Below are 24,620 nucleotides of genomic sequence, written 5' to 3' on the forward strand. Positions count from 1 at the left end.
TATATTTTTTTGTGACAAAGAAAGGTCCCTGAATTTTATTTTTTTAGTTCAGTTATTCCACACATGCTTACAAGCACCCATAGGGCTCTAAGATATAGGAAACTTACCTTAGAGAAAAAATACATACATAAATACCACTATAATATACACTGTACACCATTAGGTACTTGAATTTTAAACTTGTAGTTTAAAACTTATAGAATAAGGGAAGTACTATGATTATCTTTCTTGATATCATTTATTCTCAATCTCATCTTGACTTCACCTCTCCAATTTCTACATTACTCCTAAACTTAAGTAGCTAGAGACTTTTAATCTATTTTTTTGAAATAGGCAAAATAAACTAATGAACAAAATAGATCCAGAGACATAGAAGCATGAAACAGACTGTTGAATATCAGAGGGAAGGTAGGGATGGGTAGGTAGGTGGGAAGAGATCAACCAGGGAACTTGTGTGCATACAGGCAGTCCTCGGGTTATGTCGGACTCAGCGTACGTTGTTTCGTGGTTACGTCGCCATCTCCCATTTATTTATTAAAAAAAAAAGTTCCATCATTTCGACGTATGTACGTATGTGCTTTATGTTTTTTATTATTTATTTACCACAAATAAAGGTCAGGAAGTGTTATCTTTCTTTTAAATTTTTTTTACTGTTTCACTTCATTACTGCTGTGTATGTGCTCCATGTGAATGAAGTAGGTGATTATGTAGGTGGGTTCTGACTTACGGTGAAAATTGTGTTACGTGCGCTATAGGAACGGATCCCCAACATAACCCAAGGACCTACTGTATATGCATAATCCAAGGACACGAACGGTAGTGTGGTGAGGGACAGGGGCAGGGGTCAGGAGCAGGCTAAGAAGGGGTCAATGGGAAAAGGAAGGGGACATATGCAATAATTTCAACAATAAAGATTACAAAAAAAAGAAGAGCTTAACAGGGGAAAACCTTGAGATGTACTGGTCCAGGTAATCCAGTACTTTTAGCACAACAACGACCCTGTTAAGACTTCTTCCCTTAGCTTCTGCTTCCTCACCTTGGTTTAGTGATATTCACCACACAGGGGCAGACCAGACTATACTGAGTTGCACTGAGGACTAAATATTGGAGTGCTGAGTAGCAGAAACCTTCTGGGTTTTATAGGGAAAATATTCATAAATAATTTGAATAACTGGCCTAAAAATTTATTAGTTAAAAATAATCATTTAAATTCTTACCTGTAAAAAGAAAAAAGATCAAAACCATTATCATGGTATAACCAAAGTACAGAATTGTACTTGCTGTTCCTGTGATCTGAAGTTTTGAAAAGAAGTAGTGTATGGCATATATTAAGAAATAAACTGCAGTAAAGCCACTAGTAAGGAACGAACGCCACTGCCAATGATAATCCTAGGTAGAAAAGAAAAATAATCAAAGAACAAGAATTAATTTCCAATTAATAGATAACATGTAGCAGAATAAAGTTACAAATCAAAGACAGCTAAGTGAAATAGCCCATAGACCTAATTTTTTATATTGGTTCCAGTCTTTTTCTTCTACTGAACTTTGTCAATTTCCCTCCTCACTAACGGGACTAAAAAGCACTCCCTACCTTTGGTGGAGCTACTTAGTCCTGGCTAAAAACATGTGGAAAATCTTAAACAGTTTATGAATAATGAAGCGTTAAACTATATTTTAAAATGTATGCTTTCCAAAGAAAAGCAATATACCTTTTACTTAGATAATTCATTTACTTACAAGGCTTATTTACATTTACATAGTTAAAAATTAACATTACTTATCTTATAGTCTGGTTAACTATATTAGGAAGAAGATTAGTCTATTAAGGGGGGTTGAAATCCATTTTCAGTTATTACTAACACTAGAGGCCCAGTGCATGGATTTGTGCACCGGTGGGGTCCCTCAGCCTGGCCTGCGGGGATCGGGCCAAAACCGGCTCTCTGACATCCCCCAAGGGGTCCTGGTTTTCGGGTGACACACCCCGGAATCTGGCTCCCTCCTCTCTTCTCCCAATATTATGTCACTTTCTCTCTGTATCTGTCTCACTTCTTTCATCTCACTGTACCCTAAGTTTGGCAGTAATTGACAGCTTGTGGGCATTTAGCTGCAAAATGCCAATTATTTTGCAAACAGGATTTACTTAGCCTGGAATCTAGTCGGCCTAGGGCAGGACCCTGCTCAGTGTCAGGCTCTCCCCCAGGCCCTTCTGCCCAGGTGGAGTCCTGTGGCGGCGGAAACCTCCTTCTTCCCACCTGAGCTGCTCCTTCACCTCCTTCCCTCTCTGGAGGTTGCCCGCTGGTGCTAGTCTGCCCAGAAGGAGGGAAGCCTTTGCCGGTTTACCAACCGAGAGCGGTAGCAGGAAAATTCGCTGCCTCCACTGGAAATCAATATTAACACACTGCGGGCTGGTAATTTTATTGCTAGCTTTACCCAGTAGCCAGATAAATTTCTACTGAACGAGTACAAAAAAAAGTCTTACATAAATGTTAAAGGCACGCTTTAAAATTAAATAACCATTGCATTTTGAAGTTATTTATTACATATTCTTACAAGCTAATATCTTTTTTAAAGAATTCTCGTGATTGGCCACAAGCCTTGGAACAGAAAACATGAGAATTCTTGTAATCCGTCTGCAATATGTTAAGCGCAGGTGCCCAACGTCGGGGACGCAGCCAGTAGGTACTACACGTCTCATCACTTAGCTAATCGAGTCAAAAAGTTTCTGTAAGGGCCAGACCCACGACCTCTGCAATGGGTTAGAGGCCTGGTGGGGAGCCAATGGGCTAGAGGCCCGGTGCATGGATTCGTGCACTGGTGGGGTCCCTTGGCCGGCCCTGTGGGGTCAGGCGGAAAACGGCTCTCCGACATCCCCCGAGGGGTCCTGGATTGTAAGAGGGTGGTTCTCAGGTGATGCACTCCAGAATTGGGCTCCCTCCTCTCTGGTTCCAGATGCGTCACCCGAGAACCGCAACTGCCACGTCACCACAGCTCGGCAGTTCCTGCATTGAGTGTCTGCCCCCTGGTGATCAGTGTGCATCATAGCTACCGGTCGGCCAGTCGACGGTGAGCCGGTCGCTTAGGCTTTTATGTATATAGATAATTTAAACAAGGTGAGTTTAAACAGTTCTTTTAAACAGTTAAAAACAGTTCTTTCATTTATTTATTTAGTTTTTTTTTAGATTCTCATGTAAGGATATGTTTATTGATTTTTTTTAGAGAGAGGAAGGGACAGAGAGAGAAACATTGATCAGTTGCCCCACAACATACGTATGTGTGCCCTGAATGGGAATCGAACCTTTTGGTGTACAGGACAATGCTCCAACCAACTGAGCCAACTGAGCCAGGGCTAAAGCAGTTCTTACTTTTACATAAAGTGGCTTATATCTTAGCAGGAGATCTGTGAAAGAAATACTTCACTATCTCTTCTACCCTTTTGAGTATGTGAAAAATAAATATATTTGAAAAGCATACCAAGATTAGAAAATCCAAAAGAATCCACACAAAAACTAACAAAGCTAATAAACAAATTCAGCAATGTTACAGGATACAAAATCAATATGAAAATCATTTGTGTTTCTCACCCCAGCAATGAACAATCCAAAAAACAAATATTTTTCAAAAACCATTTACAACAGCATCCAAAAGAATAAAATACTTAGGAATAAATTTAACTAAGGAGGAGAAAGACTTGTACACTGAAAATTACAAAACATTGATAACAGAAATTAAAGAAGACTTAAATGGAGAGACAGCCCGTGTTTATGGATTAGAGGACTTAATATTGTTAAGATGGCCATTCTCTCCGATGTGATCTACAGATTCAATGCAATCCCTATCAAAATTCTAATGCCCCCCCGCCCCCTTTTTTTCCAGAAATGGAAAAGCCGATCCTCAAATTCATATGAAATTGCAAGGGGCCCTAAATAGCCAAAATAATCTTAAAAAACAAGGACAAAGTTGAAGGACTTACCCTTCCCAATTTCAAACTTACTACAAAGCTATGCTAACCAAAACAGTGTGGTACTGGCACAAGGATAGCATATATACCATTGGAATAAAATTAAGAATCCAGAAATAAACCTATACATCTATGGCCAATGGCCAACAAGGTTGCCAAGATTATTCAATGAGGAAAGAATAGTCTCTTCAACAAATGGTGCTGGGAAAACTGGATATTCAAATACAAAAGAATGAAGTCAGACCCCTAACTAACACCATATACAAAAATTAACTAAAAATGGATCAATGACCTAAATATATGAGCTAAAATTGTACATTAGAAGAAAACATAAAGGTAACCTTAGATTTAGGAATAAATTCTTATATTTGGCAACAAAAGAAAAAATAGATAAAAATCAGACTCATCAAAATTAAAAACTTTCATGTAAAGGATATTATCCAGAAAGTGAAAAGACAACTTACAGAATGGGAAAAATATTTGAAAATCATAGATCTAATAAAGATCTAGTATTCAGAATATAGAAAGAACTCTTACAACTCAACAAAAAGATAACCCAATTTATAAATGAGCAAACAAACGGAATAGACATTTCTGCAAATAAGATATAGGGATGATCAACAAACACAAGAAGAGACACTGAACATCATTAGTCACTGGAGAAATGAAAAACCACAATGAGACACTACTTCACACATACTAGGATGGCTATTATTTAAAAAAAAACAAAATAAAAAAATGACAGTGTTGGTAAGGATGTGGAGACATTGGAACCCTTTGTACAACTGTTGGTAGGAATGTAAAATGGTGCAACCACTGTGGAAACACTTTGGTGGTTCCTCAACAAGTTAAAGAATTACCACATGACTCAGTAATTCCACTTCCACATATATACCTCTCATAATAGAAAACAGATACTCAAATATTTGTACATCAAAGTTCATAGCAGTAATATTCACATAGCCAAAAGGTGGAAACAAACCTAATGTGCACCAATAGGTGAACAAATTGGGGTGTATCTATACAATGGAATATTATTCAGCTATAAAATGAAATGAAGTACTAATACGTTACAATATGCTGAACCTTGAAAACAGTCTGCTAAGTGAAAGAAGCCAGACCCAAAAGGCTACACATATTATATGAAATATCTAGAATAGGTAAATCTGTAGAGACAGAAGCAGATTGGGGAGAGGATGCGAAGTAACTATTAATGGGTATGGGATTTTATCTAGGGGGGATGATGAAAATATTTTGAAATAAGATGGAAATGGTGATTATACAATACTGTAAATGTAGTAAGTGCCAACGAAATGTTCACTTGAAAACGACTGATTTTATGTTATATGAATTTAACCTTGATTTTTTTTCTTCTGGGAAATTACTTTGTAATATTATTGACTATATTCCTTATGCTGTACTTTACATCCCTATGACTGTTCTGTTAACCTTAATTTTTTTTAAAAAGCAACTCAATTTTAACGATGTTAGATTTATCTCCTGTAAAGAAAACAACTATAAAAAAATGATTTAACACAACCTAAATCTTTAGACATCAACTCTAACCTATTATATAGGATACCATCATTTTGCCACGAATATCACTCATTACAATGTAATGTTTTAATAATTTTTTTCACTAAAATCTGTTCGTGTGTTCTAAATTTTCAGTCTAGAAATACCTGTTACAAAAAGAATATTAATTAAGTCAGACATTTAAAAAAATAAAAATTTAGCATGACGTGCTATTCTTAGGAAATTAACATTTTAAAGTTAAGCTCAAAGTAAATACTATTACTGAACTTGGATACAATCTTAATTCAATCCTAAAAAGGACTACATTTAATTTAGGAATACAGGTCAATTTCTACTTTAATGACACATATCTGCAAAAATTACTTCAATTAATAGTTTCAGTCTTATGCCAAAATTACAAATACCGTGTACAAATTAACATTAGTGAATACTGCTAATACATACCTCAGCACATAGGTGGAAATAGCAAAGAAGTATAGTTGCTTCAGAACATGTAATAACCAAAATGATAAACACCAGAAACAGGAAGCCAAACATGTAGTACATCTGGTGCGACCTAAAATCAAACATGTCAAAATGAAACTATATTTTCTCTTTGACATAGTAAATAACACAATCTTTTCATTTTTTTTAAACTGAAAATGTTTGCTGTTTCTCCCAACTAATCAAGATATACCTTTTTTTGGGTAAAATATATTTTTAAAAATATGTTTTTACTGATTTTAGAGAGAGGAAGAGAGAGAAACATTGATGTGAGAGTGTAACATTGATAGGCTGCCTCCCGCATGCACCCTGATCTGGGATCCAACCTGCAATCTGGGCATGTGCCCTGACTGGGAACTGAACCAGGGACCTTTTGGTGCACTGGACAATGCTCAACCAACTGAAGCACACCAACCAGGACTACCTTTCTTTTTGTTTCAAATTTATTGATTTGAGAGAGAGCAGAAGGGAGAGAGAAAGAGAGGGAGAGAGAAACATCAATTTGTTGTTCCACTTACTTATGCATTCATTGGTTGATTCTTGTATGTGCCCTAACCAGGGATCAAACCTGCAACCTTGGCATTTTGGGCTGATGCTCTAAACAACTGAGCTACCCTGCCATGGTCTTCCAACTAATCAAAGAAGACAAATTTTTATAGATTTAGACAATGATAGGGTAGGAGTGGGGCAGGGGAGGAAAGATATGGCAATGTCATGGACTTTGCCTTACTGCTCAGGTAGAATCTAAAATTCTTATTTATTCAAATGTGCCTAGTCTGTCTACTGGTGAGTCTCACAAATTTGATAAAAAATTAATGGAAAGGCATAGCCAAACTAAGGAATGGTCACATTTAGTATCTATCCTATCTAATAAAGAGGAAATATGCTAACTGACCTTCACACTATCACAAAGATGGTGGTGCCCACAGCCAATAAGAAGGGAATATGCTAATTGACTGCCCTGACCTCAAAGATGGCGGCACCCACAGCCAATAAGGAGGGAATATAGCCCTAACCGGTTTGGCTTAGTGGATAGAGCATCGGCCTGCGGACTCAAGGGTCCCAGGTTCGATTCTGGTCGAGGGCATGTACCTTGGTTGCGGGCACATCCCTAATCGGGGGTGTGCACGAGGCAGCTGATTGATGTTTCTCACTCATCAATGTTTCTAACTCTCTCTCCCTCTCCCTTCCTCTCTGTAAAAAATCAATAAAATACATTTTTTTAAAAAAGAGGGAATAAGCTGACTGTCCCGCCCTCAAAGATGGCGGCACCCACAGCCAATAAGAAGGGAATATGTTAATTGCCTGCCCTGCCCTCAAAGATGGCGGCACCCACAGCCAATAAGGAGGGAATATGCTAAATGACTGCCACACCCTCGAAGATGGCGACGCCCACAGCCACAAGATGACAGCACTCAGTCCCCTCAGCCCCGTCAGGGCGGCAGGCACGCGGCAGGCTGGCCCAGCCACTCCACGCGCCTGCTTCCAGAGTCCCCCAGTCCCTCAGCCCCCCAGCCGTGCAGGGCCAGCCCGAGGTGCAGTTAAGCCTTGGATGGCGGCTGCCCAGCTGCCCAGGGCTGCCCAAGTCTCAGGTAACCAGAGCCGGCCGAGGCTTGTGCTGCTGGCAGTGGCAGCAGCAGAGATGTGATGGGGCGTCGCCTTCCCCTGATCGCCAGGTCGCCTCCCACCCCTGAGGGCTCCCGGACTGTGAGAGGGGGACTGGCCGGGATGAGGAACCCCGCCCCGCTCCAGTGCATGAATTCACCCTCAAAGATGGCGATGCCCACAGCCACAAGATGACAGCACCCAGTCCCCTCAGCCCCGTCAGGGCGGCAGGCACACGGCAGGCGGGCCCAGCCACTCCGCGCTCCTGCCTCCAGAGTCCCCCAGTCCCTCAGCCCCCCAGCCGTGCAGGGCCAGCCCGAGGCGCAGTCAAGCCTTGGATGGCGGCTGCCTGAGGCTCAGGTAACCAGGGCCGGCCGAGGCTTGTGCTGCTGTCAGTGGCAGCAGCAGAGGTGTGATGGGGCGCCGCCTTCCCCTGATCGCCAGGTCGCCTCCCACCCCTGAGGGCTCCCGGACTGTGAGAGGGGGACTGGCCGGGCTGAGGTCTCCGGAATACCTTAAGGCATCACAACCGGCTCAGGAGGAGGCTGCATCACAACTGGCTCAGGAGGAGCTATGTGCGCAGATGGGCGGGAGGGGACTGCGTGCTGCCCCCAGCCCAGCGGCCGTGGGTAGGCTGGGGCTGGAGGCGGGCCAGAGCGGCACACACACCAGGGGTGAGGGCATGCTCCGAGCGACCGTGGTGTGGCTCGGAGCACACCCCCACCCCAGAGGACACATACCAGGGGTGGGGGTGTGCTCCGAGCAGCTGCGGCATGGCTCGGAGCATGCCCCCACCGCAGCGGACACACACCAGGGGGGCCTCTGCACGTGAGCTGCAGAGGAAACACCTTTTTTGACCACTCATTGGCTAAGCTCCCTGTATGCCGCCACTTGCAGTGTTCTTGGTAACTTGGGTAATAAGAATCCAAAAAGGTGATCTAGGGTTTTTCCACCTCACTCCTGGAGGAAAAAATGAAAGTCTGCTGCTGGAGGGGCTAAGAAATGTCATATCCTGTCCTAGCTGGTTTGGCTCAGTGGATAGAGCCTCATCTTGTGGACCACAGGGTCCGGGTTCGATTCTGATCAAGGGCATGTACCAAGGTTGCAGGCTCCTCCCTGGCCGGGGCCCAGGTCAGGGCTCATGCAGGAGGCAACCAATCGAAGTGTCCCTCTCACATTGCTATTTCTCTCTGTCTTTCCCTCTCTCTTCCCAGCTCTCTAAAAATCAATGGAAACATATTCTCAGGTGAGGATAAAAAAAAAAAAAAAAAAAGAAAGAAATGTCATAGCCTATGAAAGATACATCTTGAAAAACGCCTAAAAAAAGTTGTCATTTTTTCATGGTGAAGGGACTGAAGTCCGTGTTGAAGAAAACACCTTGGCGGCTGCGGTGGCCGGCAGTGGCAGCAGCAGCGGGGTGATGGGGGTGGTGCCTTCCCCTGATCAGCCCGGTCACCTCCGGCAGAGGGAGGCCAGACTGCAGCTTAGGCCCACTCCCCACCTAAGCTGTCAGTTAACAGTGGTTCTCAACCTTTCTAATGCCGCGACCCTTTAATACAGTTCCTCATGTTGTGGTGACCCCCAACCATAAAATTATTTTCGTTGCTACTTCATAACTAATTTTGCGACTGTTATGAATCGTAATGTAAATATCTGTGTTTTCCGATGGTCTTAGGCTCTACAGCAGCGGTTCTCAACCTGTGGGTCGTGAACCACAGGTTGAGAACCGCTGCTGTAGAGCCTAAGACCAATTTTATGGTTGGAGGTCACCACAACATGAGGAACTGTATTAAAGGGTCACGGCATTAGAAAGGTTGAGAACCACTGTGTCAGTAGGACATCCCCTGAGGGCTCCTGGACTGTGAGAGGGGGCAGGCTGGACTGAAGGACCCCCTCACCCCAATGCATGAATTTCATGCACTGGGCCTCTAGTATATATTATAAAAGCAGTTGAATTTGGAAAATATTATAATAACCTGAAAGAAAGAGGTTCTAATCACTAAAAAGCTCAAATTTAGTTCTCACTTGATGCTACCCCAAACCTCGATACTTTCTGTAACATATGTCAATGTGATGAAATAACTATCATAATATACTGCAATGTATACATCCTAATGGAGTGGCTTAAAATTACCTCTATGAGTTTTTCAATGAAAATAAGAAGTCAGAGAATGAAGGACTCCTGGGAAAATAAAGGACTTTGAAAGGTTAGCTAGCTCAACCCTTCCTCCCAAGCCTGCTCGAAACCTCTTGATCAGGAGCTCAGAGTATCTTCTCTGAAGCAGTACAGATGACTTATTTAAGAACATAGGTTTGAAGACTTGGATTAATTTTTTTGTCACATAGTAACTCTGTGACACAGGCAAATTAAATTAACTTCTAAAGCCTCATTTTCATCTCTGTAAAATGTGGATAATAAATACCTTATAGAGATCTGAGAATTAAGTTAGAGTAAGAATTAATAAGCCTCAATTAATAATAGCTGTTATCACTATTATCTTTTTCCTACATGAAAAAAATAAAATTACTTTTTTACTCTTAAGATTTCTGATTATTAGAGAACAGCTTACATTTGTAAGATATAAACAGTAATCCATATAAGCAAAAAGAAAAAGCTAGTAATACATATAATGGTAATGGCAATAAGAGGACTTTGTCCTTAGCTTACCAAATACTATTCAGAATGAAGAAAAGCTGTATAAAGATGCACCCAAAGGGCAAAATTCCTCCCATGATAATACCAGGCAATGGCTTTGTGTAGAAAGACTGATCAGGAATCTGACGTGGAATCTGATTGGTTCGAACTGGATGTTCAATGGCCTTCAGTAAAGAAAGAATGAAAGGATTCGTAATTATATATATACTTTTAAAATTCTTCTCTGTACTAGATTATTTGCCTTTTTTTTCCCTCAGCTTTCATGCTGACACTGATAAGACAAGTCTACTTAAGTCATCAAACAGAAATCTGTATTTAGAAGCCACAAACCAGACACTATCCGGTGTGACAGTCTGTCTTCTGGAACAAGCCACCACTGTTTCCAGCAGTTACCCACTGACTAATAGCTTTACCCAAAGTATGAAATACACAGGACATAATATGATACTTGGAAAATAATAGTTAATAAAAAGTTTTTTTCCCTTTTAAATATATACCCATGTAAGAAATCACCTGATTCTTAAACTATTGTTAATGTATTTTTATTTGGAGATGAGTGATGTCATCTTTATTACAATAGCTCAATTTTACTAAGACTTAAGAACATGAAGAAGATAATGAATGGCTATATGAAGCTTTATGACTATAAGGTATGAGAGATGTTCTCAATTATTCTCTCTTTCATAACATCTATACTAATAAAAGGGTAATATGCTAATTAGGGAGGATGTCTTCCAGATGTCCATCAGACAAAGCCACAGCGGCTGCGAGGCCCAGGGTTCAGGCAGCTGTGGGCTCAGGTAGCCTTGAGCTCCAGTGGCTGCGAGGCCTGAGGCTCAGGCCTTGCAGCCGCCGCGGCCGACAGTGGCAGCAGCAGCGGGGTGATGGAGGCGGCGCCTTGCCCTGATCAGCCCAGTTGTCTCCCCCAGAGGGAGGCCAGACTGCGGCTTAGGCCCGCTCCTCTGGGGGAGCGGGCCTAAGCTGTCAGTATGACTTCCCCTGAGGGCTCCCAGACTGTGAGAGGGGGCAGGCCAAGCTGAGGGACCTCCCCCCATGCACGTATTTTCGTGCACTGGGCCTCTAGTATTACATGATAGTATAAAAACACTAAAAACTAAAGTACCTAAACATAGTTACATGAGAGGGGAAAAGGGCAGGTATGTAGTTCATTTTCTTTCAAGAAAGTTCAAAGCATACTTCTACAGTTTTTGTGATGATACATAAAAATTTAAAACTTGTCAGTCTCATTGAGATTATACTTTCATGTACCAGATTATTTTACATGTAGATATATGTATATATATGAATAGAATCATTACATATCTGTCTTCAATTTTTATATTTTATAATTTCCAGTAATTATTTAATCTGTAATTTAAAAAATTTCAAATAGTCAGTTTGCTATTTATGCTATTTAGATTTTAAACCATAAATTAAACAAAATGCCAAAAAACTGTAAAATCTTTTAGTAGACTGGCATGGTAGATGCGCTGGAGATTATGAAGCACTGATAGTTTCTTCCAAAGGTTCCAGGTTGCCTCACAAAGTATACTGTGATACATTATTTCTTTAAACCTTGTGGACTGAGTATTTTCAGAGAAGATCAAGGATAGTGAAGTTAGAGAATGACACTGAAGAAAAAATTCTAATTTTCTTCTTAGCCTGAGGGTAAAAAGAGGTAGAGAAAGATAGGGAGGAGGAAGGGAAGGGCTGAACTTGATTATAATCTTCCTTAAAATCAAGTATTAGCAGGTAAGCATATGAAATTTATTCCTAAGCTACATATTTTAAAAACTGCTAGTCTTATTTTATGGTCACTTTTTTACTTCACTTCCTAACCTATACTCTTAGTTTACTTAGTTAAGTAATGCAAACTAGAAACACTTATTGTGAAGGAGAAAATGCACATATTTTTTAGGTTAAAAAAAAAAAAAGTAAAATAATTTATTTTAATGTCAAAAATTCAGAGTTTTAATTAGTTTCAATTAGCTTTTCATTTCCTATCAATTTGTATTAGTTTCCATTTACTTACAAAACTTTGAAATCTAAGTTTATATCTACAATCTCTCTACCACACTCCTAAGTATGTACGACTTTTTTTTAAATGATTGCAATCAAACTTTGAAGTCATCAATTTTCTGTGAAATCCAGATCCCACAGGACAAGTCTATATTTTTTAGACACATATCTTTTAAGGTGGCATAAAGTAGTTCCCACAGTTGAAATTCATTTGAATAAGTTAACACCTATAAACTTACATTTTTCTTAAAGCCAAAGTATGCACCAATAAACGTTAGAGGCACAGATATGCAGAACCAAAGGGCCAATATGGCAACCAGTGTTCCAAAAGGAATAGCTGCTGAAGATCCTTCTCCCCAGAGAATCAGATTCATTATAAAGAAGTCAGCAAATACAATCCTGAAAGACAAAAGAGGCTTTTAGGTAAAATTTGAGTTAGAAACAAAATGAAATAGTAGCTATCATCTTACCTAGTAACAGACAAACATGTAAATTGACTGTACCTCCGCTACGCCCACAGCCAATCAGGAGTGAGTATGCAAATTAACCCGACCAAGATGGAAGTTTAATTTGCATATGCAGGCAAGGGGTGGCTGGGCAGGGTGGGACACCTGCTATGACGGGGAGGGGCGGGGTGGAGAGAGCTACAGGAGCAGTGCTCCGGCCGGGAGCGGGGACTTGGCGGCTCCTGGGTGGCCTGGGAGCGGGGATTTGCAGGCTCCTGGGCGGCCGGGAGTGAAGCCAGGGGAAGGAAGGCCTATTCTTGCATGAATATTGTGCAACAGGCCTCTTGTATGTAATAATATCACAATTTCTGTTATATACAAAGAAAAATTGCTGAGTCATAGACTATGTGAATTTAAAACTTTGTAGAAAATGTCAAATTGCTCTTTAGATTGGTTTTGCCTAATTTAAATTTCCATCAGCAGCTTCTGAAAGTTACCTCTTTACATATTTTCATTATATTTGGGATTGTCTGATTTGTTGTTAATTTGCATTTCCTATTGACAATTGTAGCTGATCATCCTGTGTTTGTTGGCTTCTGAGGCCTTGTTGGGCTTTTTTGACTTGCTGGTTACATCTACTATTCATTTTTCATTAGGGTTGCATGGCTTTTGCAAAGTCACATATGTCGGCTCTTTATATACTCCAGCAACGAACTCCTTGTTAAATATCTTGTTCTCCCCGTTTGGCTTTTGATAAACTCAAACATTTAAATATGTGTACTTAATTTCCTTTCAGTCTTTTTTCTATGTGTACATTTTAGAAAACACGACTATAATCATACTACAATCACTTCTATATAACCCACAGAGTTTTTCATTCATCAAAGTCATCACTTATTTCCTTTATCCTTTGGGTAACTTGTTTAAGAAAAGAAAGCTTTCCCTAAACTTCTATATTTTCATCTAATTGTTATGCCTGTTACATTTCGATTTTAATCCACCTAGAACTGATTTCATGTGTGAGGTAAAAACAGAATTTTTTTCCCTTCATAAAGACAATCAATTGTTCCAGCATCATTTTACGGTTCCTCTGGTTTTTGATGCCACATCTAGCATAATTCCATGTATACTAGTACATGGACTATTTTTGTGTTCTCTGTCTTGCTAGCCATGGGACATCTCCAAACTCTTTCAGAATACTTACGTCTTCTCATCAAGAAACATGGTGAATTTGTATCTTTTACTAGTTAATAAGCATTGCAGACTTGTCATATGGATCGTGCCTATTCTCAGAAGTTACTTTAGGTATTGTAAATGTTTTCTGTTCCTAATAATCCTGTAAATAGATTTCTCTTCCCACAAAAATACCACTAGGATTAAAATGTTTAATTTGTTAATGGTGGTATTCATGATCTTGGAATATTAGCTGATATCTAGACATTTTGCCAAACTCTTATTAATTCTATAAGTTTTATATATCTGAAATTTGTTAATGTTCTTTGTATACAAACTGTCACCAATAAATAATATGATCTTCACTTTTCTGAAATGTATTCCTTGTTTCATGCTGTGAATAGAACTTAAATAACTGAAGGCACAAAAGTGATTTAATAAAAACATGTCTAGTGTTTCATCATTAAATGATGGTGGTTTTGAATTAGAGATGAGATTTTTATTAATATAAGAAAGCATTTCTCTATTAAATTCTTTTTAAATCTGGAAATAATGCTTAATATTATAAAATGACATTTTGTTGTGTCTACTGTAATATTATATGCAGGTGTTTATTTATATAAAATTATATGAATTAATTTAATACTATTAAATGATCCTTCCTTTCCTAGGTGAACACCAATTTCTCTTGCTCCAGGCGGGAACTTGGGTTCTTGGGCTGTGTCTCTATCTCTATCTTTCTCTGTTTACCTCACCATCCTACTGGTGAGCATCTACTTTTAAAAGTGGGATGAAAAAGTTAAGAGAAGCGTTTTTCAGAGACATAAAGAAACAGGGAAAGGATAATTTCTATAAAGCCAAAAAAGGAAGGAGTTTTAAAGAGAAGGTATCTCAATGTTAGACAATGTAGAGAGGTAAAGACAGAGAAAAACATTTCTAGATTTGAAAATGACATCACTGGTAACCTTAGAGAGAAGTTCACTAAAATGACAGGAGAAAAAAACAAAACAGATGGCCTGGCTTTATCTTGTAAATGTATGTTGAGAAAATGAGAGAAAGGAAGTGTAGACTATTTTTTTCAAGGTATTTTGTTGGGAATGGAAATTAAATAAGATAGTAGACAGAAGGTGCATATCGAAGCTCTTTTTAGGATTTGGGACACCTAAGCATATTTGTAGGAGTAAGATATGAAACACACGAACAGAACATAGAGAAAGGGAGAAATGGAAGCTGTTAGAAATCAGGAAGGACGTTTGAAAGGCAAGATTCTGAAGGAAATTATGGCTGAGTCCTGGTAAGGAGGGACACTTCTTAAGTTGACAGCAGAAAAAAAGATGAAAGATACAGCTTGAGAAAAGCATAAAAATTTGAATAGAACATGAATGGCTGAAAGGCATGGGAATCTTCTATAGAGATGAAAACCTGAGAATATTTATCCCAAATGTTTATTAAAATTCTGGCTATTGTTACTCCTTCACTTCTGGCCTGCAAGTGAAACAGTCCTGGCTTCTAGAGTTAACCTTTGGCTTGCTTTATTGCTGCAGACTGTTCAGAGGCTAGTTCTTGTCCACCAGATGGGGAGAGTTTGGGGAGTTGGGAAGAAATGGGTTCTATTTCTAGGATTACATGTACATCAGATACTTGCTATTGGAAGCTATCCCCAAAGGGATATTTTTGTTTTGTTTTTATATGTGGTGGTTTCTAAAATTTTTCAAAAAAATTTTGGTATATGTTACTCTATATAATGGAATTAACTCTACAAAGCAGCAAAGCTTTCGATAAAAACCTGAAAACGTATCCCTGCCTGAATTATCTCAGGCGAGGACTCCTTTCTATGATCATGCCTAAAGCTTTAAAACACAGCATACAAGACATGCCATACTAACTTCCACAGGCTAAGACAAAGACTTAGTCATTCTGCAAATGTTTATTAAATATTCATTTTACCCCTTTTGAAAAATTCAATTCATTATCTTGAGTACATAGTTTAGAGACAGAAAGATTAAAGATTTAATGGATTAAAAATTTGAGAACTACAATATGACTATGTTAAGAAAGTTATTGTGGGAAAAGTCACTTACCCAGGACAAAGAAATGATGTCAATAAAACATTTGTTTTCCACTTCTCACCTCCAAAGGCTGTAGAAGAAAACAAATGTCATAACATAAAGACTTTTCTTGAAAGTTATACTCAAGTCTGGTATTAAACAAACTGTCAGAGAGTCCTGTGTGCCTTTCCATAGACAATGGCACTAAGAAATTATTTGCTATTCCTTACCCAAGTGAGTCAAATCAGAGATGCACATCACAAGACTACCCTATGTAAGTCCTGCTCTAATGATTTTTGCTTCAGGATAAAATAAATCTAGTATCAAAGGAAAGTGATCTGTACCAGTTTTTCTTTTTCATTCTTTTTTTCTACTTCATAATAAAACAAACCTATCTTCTAGGCCAGTTTCAATAATGGGACTGAGTAGAAAAAGGGCATGTTAGAGATTCTTGTTTATATTGAGGTCAGTTTCAGAATCTATATATGTAAAAGCCTAAAAAACTGAACGACGAGTTGACCAATCGCTATGATGTGCACTGACCACCAGGGGACAGATGCTCAATGCACAGGATTGGGCTCCCTACTGTCTAGATCAGGCCTGCAGGGATCGGGCCTGCGGGGATCAGGCCAAAACCAATCCTCCTGTCTGGATTGGGCCTGTGGGGATTAGGGCCAAAACCGGCTACCCAACATCCCCAAAGGGGTCCCGGATTGCGAGAGGGTGCAGGGCAGGCCAAGGGACCCCATGTGCACTGGGCCTCTAGTATGTTATAAAACCAAGAACCCTAAAGCCTGACATGCAACACATTTAAACTTCCATAGTAAGTCTGAATCGTAAAGATTCCTCTAGCATTGCAGTTTCTGTTAGGAGAAGGGTGGAGGTGGGAGATCAGTGTCAGATCAGGTGATTATGAGTAGAAGGATTATGACCACTTGACAGAACAGATTTGCTTATGAACATTTTACTCTCCTTTGCTCCTTCCCTCTTCAATTTTTTTCCTCACTTAAAAAAAAAACAAAAACTCAAGTACATAGAATAAAAAGTGAAAGTACTCCTCTGCTCCCATTTTAAAAGTTGGAGATGAAACTGGCTGAGATCTGAGAACAACTTTGTTTAAAAGCGTTAACACAATTTATAAGCAAGTACTACTTGCCTAAAAGAAAATGACAATTATATATATGATTTGAAGTCAGAGCACTATTCTCAAGAGATATTGTGAAATTATTGATTTTGGGTGTAATACAATTCCAATCAAAATTCAAATTAGTATTTTTTGAAACATAGGAAATGATTCTACATAATGAAGTACTTTGTGACTGAGGCCATGGAACAGCACCTCTCAGAACATTCTGCCTGATTAATATGCTACTTAATCTGTAACTGGGAGATCTTAAGAATGAAGAGGAGTTAAAGAGGGATTTGTCTGGGATGAGGAAGTATGGACTGAAACTTCAAGCAGAGGAAGTTTCTATATGACAGGAGAAGGTCCTGCATGTGGGAAGGTCCTTAGGCAGGTGTAAGGGTCCACTACCTGATTGAAGAACTGAAAGTAAGTCAGCATAGCTGAAACAGTAAGAATGGGGGCCCAGCTGGCGTGGCTCAGTGGTTGAGCATCAACCTATGAACCAGAGTTTCTGATTCAATTCCAGGTCAGGGCACATGCTTGGGTTGCTGGCTCAATCCCCAGTGAAGGGTGTACAGGAGGCAGCCAATCAATGATTCTCTCTCATCATTGATGTTTTTATCTCTCTTCTGCTCCCTTCCTCTCTGAAATTAATAAAAATATATCAGTAAAAAGGGTGTGGGGAGCTTATGTACAAGCAGTGGTCCAACTATTATCTGACATGTATTAAAATATACATGACCACCTTAATTCTGTGTCCTTTTTAAGGATGCAAGAAAAAACTTGAAAAAATAACAGAAGTTAAACACACTTATATAAACATACATACAGACTTCACATACTCCAGAGAAAATTTTATCTGGCAAAGTCTAACTAATACTTTTACTTAGGTTTGAGTCTAGCCAACCACACGTTAAGGCCAGCTATGTAACCCTACTGTTTTAGCTCAAGCCTTAATCATTATTAACCCTAGCTCAGTCCCATCTCCCTGGCACTTTAATTCACAGATTACCTATGAAACCATCTTAGTGGATTTCAGGATTCCTAAATCAGGCAAACTCTGGCAATCTCTGCCCCTGGCGAAGCAGCTTTCTAAGCCATCTAATTCCAACCCATCTTTACTCTGTGGCCCTGATCCTTTTATCCGCTAAACTTTATTTTTGGAAAGCAAGAATATAAGAGATTGCAACCAACTATATTACAAAAGTAACTTACTCCAAGGCTCTTTAAAATAGTGAGATCTTAGTTTACTTTAAATACAGTTTATTTTTATAAATATTACATTAATTATAAGTATGATTTTTCTCATGTAAGAAAAGGCATACCTGTATATATTACTTTAGTGATTAAATTGGTGGTAACTATTTGTAGACTTTCTTCATTAATCCACGTTTCCATAAATGTAGCAAAATAAATTGTTCAGCTGAACTTGTTAAGTCAAAATTAAAAGAAAAGAAAAAGATGGGATGGTGGATAAGCAGCCTAAATTTGCCTATTTCACTGTATAAGCATCTTTGAACAAATAAATCTAGGGATAGTCATCCACTTCACAAGCTTCTTTTAAATAAGAATGCACACTTGTAACACATATTGTTTAAAACAGTGGTCGCCAACCGATAGTCTGCAGATGACTGGTGGTCCATGAAGTCCGAAAGTTGGCGACTGCTGGTTTAAAGCATCAAGAAGCAGACATCAAGGCTCAGACACAATGATATAGCATATTGGATTCCTGATCTGATACCCAGTCAGGATGGCTTTTACTTACACTTATAGAATCTGGCAGCGACATAGCCTGCAGGAGTGCCTAACAGCACCCATAGGACCACAGCACAAGTCATCAGTGCTCCTCTGTTGGCAGGTGACAAAAATCCCAGGCAAGCAAAAACTAAAAAACAAGTAATTTAAAGTTACACAATTTAGTAATGTTTTCTTTGTTGTGAAGTGATATAAGGCCCTACTTTTTTAGCCTGGCCGGGTAGCTCAGTTGGTTAGAGCGTAATCCCAATACACCAAGGTTGGAAGTTTGATCCCCAGTTAAGGCACATATGAGAATCAACCAATGAATACATAAATAAGTGGAACAACAAATCAATGTTTGTCTCTTTTCCTCTCTCTCTTTCAAACCGATTAATAAATTTTAAAAAAAACACACACACACTTTAAAAATAATAAACTAGACACAACTTCATGAAAGTACACTATCTTACCATGCAGCCACACTAAATCTTAGTAATATTTAAGGGACTGCATCAATAGATCATACATAAGGCAAGTTCCACTTTGGTAGAATCTGTAAGACCCCATCTCTCCTGTTATCAGAGGAGGCTGACCGAATGCTCATTAGTACTTTCAGCTCTTCTAAAATTCAAATATAGCTTTAAAAAATAACATCAATACATTACATTAGAAAGATCATACACCATGACCAAGTGGGATTTATTCTGGGGATGCAAGGCTGGTACAATATATGTAAATCAATAAACGTGATACATCACATAAACAAATTGAGAGACAAAAATCACATAACCATATCAATTGATGCAGAAAAAGCATTTGACAAAATCCAACATCCTTTCTTTTTTTATTTATTTTATTTTTCTTTATTGATTAAGGTATTACATATGTGTCCTTATCACCCCACCCCCCACTCATGCCCTCCCAACACCCTTTCTTCATAAAAACACTCAGCAAAGTGGGAATAGCGGGATCATACCTCAACATAATAAAAGCCTTATATGACAAACCTACAGCAAAAACTAAAACCATTTCCCCTAAGAACAGAAATAAAACAGGGATGCCCATTTTCACCACTCCTGTTTGACATAGTACTGGAATGCTAGCCATAGCGATCAGACAAGAAGAAGAAATAAAAGGCATCCAAATTGGAAAAAAAGTAGTAAAACTGTCATTATTCTCAGATGACATGATATTGTACATAGAAAACCCTGAAGACTCCATAAAAAAACTACTGGACTTAATAAATGAATTCAGCAATGTAACAGGATACAGAATTAACACCCAGAAATCTATGGCTTTTTTATATACCAACTAGAGGCCCGGTGCACGAAATTCATGCACTCGGGGTGGGGGGGGCCTTCAGCCTGGCCTGCGGCCTCTCGCAGTCCAGGAGCCCCGTGATTGATCACCCCACAGAGGGACGTCCTGCCCACCGCTGCCAGCCGGGTAGCCTGGACCTGCCTCGTTGGGGCGATCGCGGAGCCCCCTGGCCGGTGGCCTGGGCCTCCCTCTGTGGGGTGATGGCGGGGCCCCCCGATCAATCGCATCGCACCCACCTTGGTGGTGGCAGTCAGTGCTGGGTCGCCGCAGCACTCGCAGTGGCAGCAGTCAGTGCTGGGTCGCTGTGGCACCCGCGGCAGTCAGTGTTGGGTTGTCGCAGCACCCGCGACCCAGGAGGGACAGAGAGATCAGCAGTTCAGCCCACTTGCCAGTCCCTGCCCACTCGAGCCTGCTGTGTGCAGCCTTGCGTTGGGTCATCCGTTCAGTCGTTTTGGATGTTATGGACCCTGGCTCTTTACATATTAGGATAATGAATTCACAGAAAGAGGAACTAAAAAAACAATCCCATTTACCATTGCACCAAAAAAGTTAAGATACCTAGGAATAAACTTAACCAAGGAGGTAAAAGACCTGTACTCGGAAAACTACAGGACATTGAAAAAGAGATAGAGGAAGATATAAACAAATGGAAGAATATACCGTGTTCATAGATTGGTAGAATCAATATCATTAAAATGTCCATATTACCCAAAGCAATTTATAGATTCAACGCAACCCCCACTAAAATACCCAGGGCATATTTCACAAACCTAGAACAAACTCTTCAAAAATTCATATGGAATAAAAAAAGACCCCGAATAGCCACAGCAATCCTGAGAAAGAAGAACAAATTAGGAGGGATCACAATACCAGGTATCAAGCCATATTACAAAGCCACTGTTCTCATAACTGCCTGGTACTGGCACAAGAACAGGCATATAGACCAATGGAACAGAACAGAGAACCCAGAAATCAACCCAAGCCATTAATGCTCAATATTTGACAAAGGAGGCAAGAGCATACAATGGAGTCAAGACAGTCTCTTCAATAAATGGTGCTGGGAAAATTGGTCAGCTACATGCAAAAAAATGAAACTAGACCACCAACTTACACCATACACAGAAATAAACTCAAAATGGATAAAAGACTTAAACATAAGATAGGAAACCATAAAAATCTTAGAAGAATTGACAGGCAGAAAAATATCAGACACATGTTGTAGCAATATCTTTACTGATATAGCTCCTAGGGAAATGGAAAATAAACAAATGGGACTACATGAAAATAAAAAGATTCTGCAAGCTTTTGAAGAAACCATCAACAAAACAACAAGAAAGCCCACTGTATAGGAGAACATATTTGCCAATGTTATCTCCGATAAGGGTTTAATCTCTAAAATTTACAGGGAACTTAACAAAAGAAGATAAACAATCCAATCAAAAAATGGGCAAAGGACCTAAATAGACACTTTTTGAAAGAAGTCATAAGGAAGGCCAAGAGACATATGAAAACATGCTCAAAGTCACTAATCATCTGAGATGCAAATCAAAACAACAATGAGGTACCGGTCATTCTCACACCTGTCAGAATGGCTATTATCAACAAATCAACAAACAAGTGCTGGCGAGTATGTGGAGAAAAAGGAACCCTCATGCACTGCTGGTGGGAATGCAGACTGGTACAGACACTGTGGAAAACAGTACGGAGTTTTCTCAAAAAAAAATTAAAAATGGAACTGCCATTTGACCCAGTAATACCACTTCTAGGAATATATCCTAAGAAAACAGAAACACCAATCAGAAAGAATAGATGCACCCCTATGTTCATAGCAGCACAATTTACAATAGCTAAAATTTGGAAACAGCCTAAATGCTCATCAGTAGATGAGCAGATTAGAAAACTGTGATACATCTACACAATGGCATACTATGCTGCTATAAAAAAGAAGGAATCCTTACCATTTGCAACAGCATGGATGGAACTGGAGAGCATTACGATAAGTGAAATAAGCCAGTCAGTGAAAGAAAAATACCACATGACCTCACTCATCCTATATAATAATACGCAAATAGACTGAATGGCGAAACCATCGAACAACCGGTAGCTATGACATGCGCTGACCACCAGGGGGGCGTGTGCGAAACATGGTGGGCGTTGGCTGCGGTGGGATGGTGGAGCAGGTGAGCGGGGGTGCCAGACCAAGGTGGGATGCCGGTCACTGTCATCAGGGTGAGCCTCTGGTGGTTACTGAAAATTCTTTGCTCCTGTGTGCCACGGTCCCACCTGGCAATTGCATCTGCTGCCGGCGCCGGCCCTGCTCACACCCACTGATGGCACCGGAGCTGCCACTTGCACCCACTGCCAGGGCCGGTCCCGCTCGCACCCATAGCCGGCACCACTGCTCACACCCACTGCTGGTGCCCATTGCCGATCCCCATCACTCAGCGCCATCAGTGGGTGCGAGCAGCAGCTGCCAGCCCCGATCACCCCTGAGGGCTTCTCCACACCCCCCTGCTCCTTAGGGGCGATCGGGGCAGCAACCACCACTTGCACCTGCTGCTGGTGCCAGCCCCAATTGCTTTGTGCCATCAGTGGGTTCGAGTGGGGCTGGTGCCATTAGTGCGTGGGGGCGGTGGCAGCGGGAGCAGGGCTGCCAGCAGACAGGGGACCAGGGGCTGCAGTAGGAGGGGCCAGGCGGGGGTGCAGAGGATGAGCTGAGACCCGCCCCTGTGCCTACCACAGCCTCGCGGCCCCCAGTTCCTTTCAAGGTGCATAAATTTGTGCACCTAGTTTATGATAATAAAGAACATTATAAACTGATGAACAAAAATAGATACAGAGGCGGAGAAGCATCGAAGAAACTGTCAAACTACAGCAGGAAGGCTAGGGAGGGTTGGGGGGGAGTTAAGAGATCAACCAAAGAACTTGTATGTATGCATATAAGCATAACCAATGGACGCAAGACACTAGGTGGGGAGGGGGACGATGTGAGGGCATGTGCCGGGGAGTAGGGGATGCTGGGGAAGGTCAATGGGGAAAAAAGGGAGACATATGTACTACTATTTGTAATACTTTAAACAATAAAATAAAATTAAAACAAACAAACAAACAGTGGCATATCTACACAACGGAATACTACGCTGCTGTAAAAAAGAAGGAACTTTTACCATTTGTAACAGCATGGATAGACCTGGAGAGCATTATGTTAAATGAAATAAGCTAGTTGGAGAAAGATAAGTATCACATGATCTCACTCATTTGTGGAATATAATGAACAACATAAACTGATGAACAAAAGTAGATCTAGAGACAGAGAAACACCAAACAGACCACCAAACCTCAGAGGGAAGGTAGGGGAGGGTTGTGGGGAAGGTGCAAGAGATCAACCAAAGGACTTGTATGCATATTGCATAACCAATAGACACAAACACTGGGGCGGTGGGGGCTTTTCCTGGGAGGTGGGAGTGGCCATGGAGGGATCGATGGGGAAAAAAGGAGACATATGTAATACTTTAAACAGTAACAAAAAAATAATAACATCAATAAAAATATTCCCACTATGAAATATTCTTTTTGTTGGTTTTTAAAGGTCCTCTGGGGTGAAAAAACCTTGTAACATTCAAACATAAGATACAAGACAGAATCTAATCAGAGAATAAAATAGGGAAAAAAAGATTTCATAGTAATATTAACTTTTTGAATACAAGTTGCTGAAAGACCTGATCAGTGACTTCGGGAAATTCTGGCTCCTACCCTCATTCAGTTGGTTAGTTTTATTTGTTCTTCTCTTAAAACCCTCTCTACTAATAAAAAACTTCTAACTTTAAGCTGGAACTCAAAAGTTATGACTTGTACAGAAAGTCAAGTAGTTTTCTAATCCCAGGAACAAGAAAGTTCCTGGTATTTCCCCTGAGATGCACATAACCAAGTACATGTCCATGCACACCTTCTGATCAGCACGGATGGGGCAAGAGGAGAAATTCATAATCAGCAGGAAAATAGTTAGGATAACGTCAGATCTACAAGAATTTCAGCTAATATGCACTCCGCCCCCCGGGGCTGAGAAATGGACTGTTCTGAAGCTGAAAAATTCATATTCAAGCTTTTAAGGGAAATGATCCCTATCATTTCCTATCCTAGGCTCTCTGAAACTTTCCTTCCTCACAAGTTCATTTCCTAGCTAAGTCAAACAAAGACCAGACAGTGGTAGAAGGCAGCTCCAAATAAAATTTTAAAGAAGAATTTTACCCTCAAGCATCTATTCTGCTCTAACTCCACCCTGGTTCTCTGGTAGTCTAGTGCTTTCATACTACCTGGCAGTGTCCAGGTATTTCATGACTTCTCCCATCCTACCCTCTTCAGTGTAATATACTTACTAATTGTAGCCCTACCCATAGCAGCTGCATCTCCTTACTAAATAAATACATATATTCTAGTTAATCTTCAAAGTAGTCTTCAAACTGAACCTGGAGATTTAAGTCAGTAGTTCATGTTCAGGTGCCAGACATTTCAA

The 24,620-nt window shown here is 40.2% G+C and overlaps 1 protein-coding gene across 1 annotated transcript in view; it reads right to left on the reverse strand.

Moving 5' to 3' along the window:
- Positions 1–24,620, reverse strand: part of TM9SF2 (transmembrane 9 superfamily member 2) — a 67,677-nt gene that overhangs the window by 2,620 nt on the left and 40,437 nt on the right. The window contains exons 11-16 of the mRNA XM_080662459.1: positions 18,816–18,935; positions 15,958–16,015; positions 12,497–12,656; positions 10,251–10,402; positions 5,939–6,050; positions 1,218–1,389 (exon numbers count right to left, since the gene is read on the reverse strand). Of these exons, the coding sequence (XP_080518585.1) occupies positions 1,218–1,389; positions 5,939–6,050; positions 10,251–10,402; positions 12,497–12,656; positions 15,958–16,015; positions 18,816–18,935 (774 nt within the window). The remainder of the gene's footprint in view (positions 1–1,217; positions 1,390–5,938; positions 6,051–10,250; positions 10,403–12,496; positions 12,657–15,957; positions 16,016–18,815; positions 18,936–24,620) is intronic.

The sequence above is a fragment of the Plecotus auritus genome, assembly GCF_963455305.1.
Source record: "Plecotus auritus genome assembly, chromosome: 3".
In the NCBI taxonomy this organism is placed as follows: Eukaryota; Metazoa; Chordata; class Mammalia; order Chiroptera; family Vespertilionidae; genus Plecotus; species Plecotus auritus.